The sequence below is a fragment of the Aquila chrysaetos genome, chromosome 8 (genome assembly GCF_900496995.4).
Source record: "Aquila chrysaetos chrysaetos chromosome 8, bAquChr1.4, whole genome shotgun sequence".
NCBI lineage: Eukaryota > Metazoa > Chordata > Aves > Accipitriformes > Accipitridae > Aquila > Aquila chrysaetos.
In genome coordinates, this window is record NC_044011.1 from 24,052,185 (window position 1) to 24,059,786 (window position 7,602).

A 7,602-nucleotide genomic window follows, 5' to 3' on the forward strand; every position below is an offset into this window, starting at 1 on the left:
AAGCAGGACCTGCCTTTCGTAAACCCGTGCTGACCGAGCCTGATCCCCTGCTTGTCCTGGACTTGCCATGTGAGTGCTCTCAAGACAAACCGTTCCATAATCTTCCCCAGTACCGAGGTCAGGCTGACAGGCCTGTAGTTCCCCGGATCCTCCCTCCAGCCCTTCTTGTAAATGGGAGTCACATTGGTCCCAGTCCTCTGGGACCTCCCCTGTTGACCAGGATCGCTGATAGATGATGGAGAGTGGCTTGGCAAGTACCTCCGCCAGCTCCCTCAGTACTCTTGGATGGATCCCATCGGGTTCCATAGATTTGTGAGTGTCCAGATGGCGTAGTAGGTCACTAACTATTTCCTCCTGGATTAAGGGGGGGTATATTCTGCTCTTCATCCTCACCTTCCAGCTCAGGGGATGGAGTACGCTGAGGATAACTGGTCTCCAATAAGCCCAATCACCAGGGCATGCACTCTTCACCTTAAAGTTCACTATGGTGTTACCTTCCATTTTCATTAAAACTCATGTTTGTAATTGAAATAAATAGATGACACTAAATTGAAAGTACAGCTATTACAGCAGCAAACATTCTCACTGCTACAAGCAATGAGAGAGCTGAAGTAAAAACCAAAAACTCATAGCAGGTATACAGATGAGATGCTGCATTTATTACAGCATTTACACAAAGACCCTTGATTTTGGGACATTCATCCTTAAGGTGAAATAACATTGGTACTGCCTATTCAAATCTTCAGACTTCCCACAGCTAACTTCTATGTCTAAATTCAGGACCACGGCTACTTATTCATAAAAAAGTTGTTCCTAATGCATATGCTCTGTTCTCTGGAGGACTTATTAGACAGTGTGACTACTATTTGTGAGTACACAATTCTTTGCCTAAGCTTTCAGGAAAAAGTTGCCAAGGAAGTACTTCATGCATATAGTTTATCAAAAATGTAGATAAATGGTGTAGAATATTAACAGTTTACACCTCCAATATTTAGATTTTGTTTTTCATACAGGCAGGCATTTGAAAACTAGTGCATTTGAAAGAATGAATATGTTTTAGGATACTTAAATTTCTCACTTTACTCTTCCAAGTACCTCTTGAAAGTATAATTTACTTTCCTTCATATTTAGCCATTTTCCCCACATTGTTTCTCATGATTCATTTATTTTTACTGAAGACTTAAGGAAAAAAAATGTCTCTTAATCTTCTCTTTTTTTCTCCATTTCCAATATTTCCTTCATATTTTACGCAATCCTAGGACAATGCAGCATTAAATAGGAAGTAGTACTATGTGAAATTGTTCTGATGACAGACCTGAAGAGTGTCATAACTTGACTCTCTTTTTCATAGGACTTTTTTCAAAATTAAGTTTGAGTCTTTCTAAAATCAGTACCTGTCATTTTCTTTAAATTCCAATTTACAGATGCAAGAGCTTGTGCAAACATATACACATACATACATATATATTTAATGTTTGTTTCTTTTTTGGTCACAAACAGAAGCTTGAAACTGTGTATTGGCTACAACAAAAGATTTTAAAAATGTAACAAAAACCCTACACATTTTTATTTACAAGGCAGCTGCATGACTTTTAAAGCCCTGGGGAAGAGGGAAAGATTTGACATGATATTCGAGATGTGGGACTGATAATACTGTACAAAATGGTTCATTAGTCTTTTCCCATGCCTTGCTTCCTGTGTGTTTTTCACCAACGCCTTGCCTACATGTTCTGTTTTGTTAATGACATACCCAAAGATAAAAAAGTAAGCAGAAAAGAACTGTGGCTGCTTTGGCCACAAACACATCACTTTTAAACAAATGTATAAAATAAAGTATTGAAGCAATGTCTTTGCTGTGCAAAAGAACTGTCAGGTTATCGTAGTAAAACAAAAAGTGCAGTTAACTGCCAGAAAAAAGCAAATTCGCTTGGTAAGTACCAGAAGAACTTTAGAAATCTGCCAGTGATGTTAGTGCATTCATGCAGCAAAACTTTAAGCACCAATTAACAAGCTACCCTGAATGTTTATATTAATACAACAAAAGTTCTAAAAATTCTGCAGATTTGACAATTGTTAAACTAGCAGCCCTGAAGAACAGCACCTACTTACAGCACAGATGGCTTTGTATTTCAGAAGGGTTTTTCTCTTCACATACTCTGTTGGTTTTAAAGACACCTCATCCAAATGCCCTCTTTGATGCTTGATGATATCATCCTGAAGCTCCATATTGCCAAGATCTGCCTCTTGGCTGTCCGTATGCTGCATTCCTCAGCCTCACCAGCTGGTTTAGCTGCGACTAAGATGCTACTCCTTCTTCAAGGGTGTATGTACTTTGTTCATAGTTTTTTTATGAGATCCTAGCTTTTGCATCAGGTCTGCAGGAAGCCAAAGTAAGCAGGAAAATGACTCAGAAAGGTCAAAGGCTGAAAATCATTATCTGCGTGCAGAGAAACTGTCTGTCACATTCCAAGATAAGGACGGCATTAGGTAAACTCTTAACTGGAGATTAGGAGTAATACATTGCTAAGCAATAAAATGCAAAAATGACACAAATTCAAGTATTCAACTATTTGGTTAATAACTTGTCATCCAGAGTATTTGTTATCTTCAAAGAAAGTGTTAAATATGTTAAATGAAACAAATATGAAAGTAGTCAGTTTCTTAATTCCTGCTCTGTGCCACGCCTATCTTTTCAGGTCCCTTCCCTTATTTAGCACCAGATGATTCCTTGCATTTAGTTTCAATCCATCTTTGTCACGTACTTCTTTCAGCTTGTTACATGTTTTTTCAGTAGTGATAGATGTACTTGTAAAAAAAAAAGGCATAGAGCTGAATCAAATTCAATAAAAAATAAAAAGGTTTTGTTTAAGTATAATTTGAAATCTATTTGTTTTTCAATTTGGTGGTTAATGGAAGGGTTGTTTGTTATGAAAATGTACCTTCATAGCCTACTAGGGCTATGCAAGTATAACTATTGAAATGTTGATCTGATTCTTTAGAACTTTAGTTGAGCACCACATGAGCTGTAATTTATAATATTTATAATTATAAAAAAAAAACCCAAACATAGTACTATATGAGCTGGTATGAAGAAAATTAATTCCATCACAGCCCAAACCTGTTCAATCTCTACCCTTTATTCTATACCATTTGTGCCATGCTCAGGTCCCACATTATGCAATACATCCCATTAACCACAACCCACCCCCCTGCCCCCTTTGATATATAGACAGATATCATTCCCTTAGTGTATGGGCCACCCCTGTTAAATGTCCATAAACTGTCCATGAGTTCACTTCTTCCATGACTAGGGTTCCATCTGTTACAGTGGTTGCTCAGGACAGGAGAGGCACTGTGATGTGTGGAGTTACTGGCTGCCAAAACCTATTCAGGTTGGGTCACACTTGTAGGGATTCTTGTCAGGCTTGTCCTCTGTACAGGCGGTTTCTGCTATAGTGCTTCCTATAACATACAACTCAAAAAACGGGTTACAACAATTTAAGGACTCCGGGGGTGTTGGTCCACAGTCGGCTCAATATGAGCCAGCAGTGTGCCCAGGTGGCCAAGAAGGCCAACAGCATCCTGGCTTGTAACAGAAATAGTGTGGCCAGCAGGAGCAGGGCAGTGATCGTCCCCCTCTACTCGGCACTGGTGAGGCCGCACCTCGAGTTCTGTGTTCAGTTTTGGGCCCCTCAGTATAAGAAAGAGACTGAGGTGCTGGAGCGTGTCCAGAGAAGGGCAACAAAGCTGGTGAAGGGTCTAGAGGACAAGTCTTATGAGGAGCAGCTGAGGGAACTGGGGTTGTTTAGCCTGGAGAAAAGGAGGCTGAGGGGAGACCTTATCGCTCTCTACAACTACCTGAAATGAAGTTGTAGTGAGATGGGTGCTGGTCTCTTCTGTCAAGTAACTAGTGACAGGATGAGAGGAAATGGCCTCAAGTTGTGCCAGGGGAGGTTTAGATTGGATATTAGGAAAAATTTATTTACTGAGAGGGTTGTCAAGCATTGGAACAGGCTGCCCAGGGAAGTGATGGAGTCACCACCCCTGTAGGTGTTCAAAAAACATGTAGAAGTGGCACTTTCAGGGCATGATTTAGTGGTGGACTTGGCAGTGTTAGGTTGACAGTTGGACTCGATGATCTTAAAGGTCTTTTCCAACCTAATGATTCTATGATTCTATGATTCTATTATTCAGGGGTGTACCTGCTCCACTGTGGACCTGTCCACAGACACAGACGCTTTGGGGTGCATCTGCTCCAGCATGGAGTTACTCACAGGTCACAGTCCCTTCAACTGGAGTTCAGACTGTAGTTACAACATGCCTACTACAGCAGTACAGGAACAGCAACAATGCCCTGGCCATATGCCAGCCCAGGCACGTGGCCAGTGCTGTTATCAAAATGTTCCCAGGCACAGCAAAGTAAGATGATAAGCACTACAGCAATCACTAGACTCTAATATACAGCAAAGCAAGCAAGTACCGTGGCAAGCGCAGGAGCCTGCTGATTAATAGCCAAACAGCTGTACCAGCTATAAATCCGGTCTAGCACATTCCGATCAAATCTGTTGTTATCTTGAACCCTTCTGGCCCCACACTGGGTATCAAAAAGCACTCTTGTGGGTTAACCCCAGCAGGCAGCTCAGCCTGCTCACCACTCCCCAGTGGGATGGGGGGGAGAATCGTAAGGGTAAAAGTGAGAAAACTTGTGAGTTGACATAAAGACAGTTTTATAGGTAAAGCAAAGCTGTGCATGCAAGCAAAACAGAATCAGGAATTCATCACTAGTTCCTTTCAGAAGGCAGGTATTCAGCACTTCCAGGAAAGCAGGGCTCCACCACGCATAATGGTTACTTGGGAATACTAACACCATAACTCTGACTCTCCCCCCTTTTCCTTTTTTCCCCAAGGTTTTACTGCTGAGTACGACATCATATGGTGTGGGGTACCCCTTTGGTCAGTTGGGGTCAGCTGTCCCAGCTGTGCCCCCTCCCAACCTCTTGTGCACCCCCAGCCGACCCGCAGAGAAGGCCTTGAGGCTGTGGAAGCACTGCTCAGCAACAGCTAAAACAACGGGGGCTTATCAACACTGTTTTCATCACAAATCCAAAACATAGCACCATACAAGCTACTATGAAGAAAATTAACTCCATTCCAGCCAAAATCAATACATAAATTTACAGAAGTAGCAAATTTGACCTTTGAGAGTGTGAATCATCAGTGTAGGCACCCAGGGTGAATTTCTGCTCCTATTGATATAAAAGAAAATAATTTAGGAAGTGGAACAGGATGTGATCTCATATATTTGATTTAGCTACCTTTACATAATCATTGCTCTAATTTCACAAACATTACTGCCCACATGATGAATTTCTATAAAATTTCTCACTGATAAAATAAGAATATAAAACTTCATGAACATTGACCAAGAACCCAGACTTTTCTGTTTAAAGATCAAGGGCCTCACATGTTTAAAAATACTTCTTTTCATCCCTACCAAAAGACAACTCACATAACAAAAAGCAATTCATGTGATCAATACTTAAGAGTAAAGAAAACAACAGGGAAGAAGGAAATAATTAGCAATTATCCTTTCTGTTCTCAGTTACTGAATCATAAATTTAAGTGACCGCTCTGACACTATACAAATGCAGGGCTAGGGTACAGAGAAACCCATTCCCCTATAGTCAAATTGCCGTCCTCAGTTCATCTGGCACTTCCAGAAATGGGAAGATGGTTTTGAAGAACACAGGCAGGACATCTGTGCCATATACATGTTAACAAGCACCTTGGGGAAACACGGAGAGACATTTCTGAATAGCATTATGTTGTGGCTGCTTTCAATTTTCACTACGATTCCCGTAGTTTTAAGCTACTAATATAAAGGAGCTGAAAGTCCTCTAAGGCCATCAAGAACTAGACAGACCTCATATATCATCAGTTAAAAGACACCTTTATACTGATTTGTCACCCACCTTCTAAAATGAATGGCACTCACTTACAAAAAAACACCTCAAAGCTTAACCATTTTTCCACAGTTATAGTGTGCTGAGTTCACTGTGGAATAAGCAGTTTAAGGAGACATTTCAAAGGAGACTATGAGAAGAAGAATGTCTTGAGGAGACATTTTTCTTCAGCTAAATGTTTATCATCCTTAAACAAATGGTTATTTTGATGAAGGGGTTTTTTTTTGCCAGAGTAACATGACATTTACAGACATTTTGAAAAGTGCATTTCCTTTTCTGTCTCTGGATGAAGAAAGGGTCATTCCTTCCTCATGCCAATGCTGCTTTTCTTCCTTGTTTGGTGAGGCTTGTGGCTCTGTGTTACCTAATACACAGGGCCTGACAGGGTTTCATGCCTTGGCAGAGGCACTGCGGTACAGTCCCTGGGCCTAAGATCTTTATGGTTCCTCCTCTTGGACATTCGGTTCCCTTAGGCAAAGCAGGATGATCATTGCTTAGGCCTGACTTACTGTGGCACCCCTGGCCCTCAGCTCCATCCCAATGACCAGATTCTCTGCCGAAAGTAGGATCATAGGTAGCTCAGTTTTGTTAAAATAAGGTCTGGTTAGATGAGGGGTTAATTTAGGAGATAAATCACTGTTGAGACCTCTTAGGGGGTTCAAAGCTATCACGTGGTCCAGTTTTAAAACTCAAAATTGGGTATAGTATTTGGGCCAAGTTGTGGACCAGGACTCTAGTTAAGGTTAGACCAAGTCTGTCTAATAAACGTAACCAGTTAGATTTGGGCTGGCATGGTAAGTACAGTTTAGAATGAATGTTGGTTAATGACCTAAAATGAAGATAAAGTCATATTAGGCACAAAGTTGTGGACAGATTGTGGCTTGGTACATATTAAGGTTGGATCAAGATCTGGAGTCCAAGGCACCATTAGGAATGGCTGTTAGCCAGTGAGTGTGACAGAGTGGTAAGGCAGATAAAAGCAATAGTAGACTGGTCCTCAAAATAAGGTTAAGACATAATGACGAGTAAAACAACCTCTTTTGTACTCCATTTCCAGTCCTGTTATGGGTCACTATGGGAATGGCTTAGGAGCTTGGCATAGAATTAGAGTAGACACCTATCCCGGGCATTGCCATTTTGATAAAATATGAGCCAGTCTGCCCAGGGCGGGAAGTACTGACAGTAGATGTTGATGGGACATCCAAGGGCATGTCAGATTGTACTGCAACACACTTTAAATAAGCACACAGTGAGGAGTATAATGAACGTTTCTTACAGAATAGCTTTGTGTTAAGACTGAGGGCAACCCAATTATAAGAGCAACACAAGCAAGTACAAATGGACCTTCAATTATATCCTCTGTTTCCAATGATCATTTATTACATGTATATGTACATAAATAACATACAGGTGTCCTGGTTTCAGCTGGGATAGAGTTAATTTTCTTTCTAGCAGCTGGTGTAGTGTTATGTTTTGGGTTCAGTAGGAGAAGAATGTTGATAACACACTGATGTTTTCAGTTGTTGCCAAGTAGTGTTTATACTAAGTCAAGGATTTTTCAGCTTCTCATGCCCAGCCAGCAAGAAGGCTGGAGGGGCACAAGAAACTTAGAGGGGACACAGTCAGGACAGCTGAACCA

The 7,602-nt window shown here is 41.0% G+C and overlaps 1 protein-coding gene across 2 annotated transcripts in view; it reads right to left on the reverse strand.

Moving 5' to 3' along the window:
* Positions 1–2,467, reverse strand: part of LOC115344872 (venom phosphodiesterase 1) — a 45,342-nt gene extending 42,875 nt beyond the window's left edge. The window contains exon 1 of one of the 2 annotated variants that reach the window (XM_030022839.2): positions 2,110–2,465. In XM_030022839.2, coding sequence (XP_029878699.1) covers positions 2,110–2,265 — 156 coding nt within the window. In that variant the 5' untranslated portion in view covers positions 2,266–2,465. Of the gene's footprint in view, positions 1–2,109 lie in introns of both variants that reach the window. The other variant, XM_041125414.1, reaches the window with a different exon arrangement.
* Positions 2,468–7,602: the final 5,135 nt, after the last annotated feature.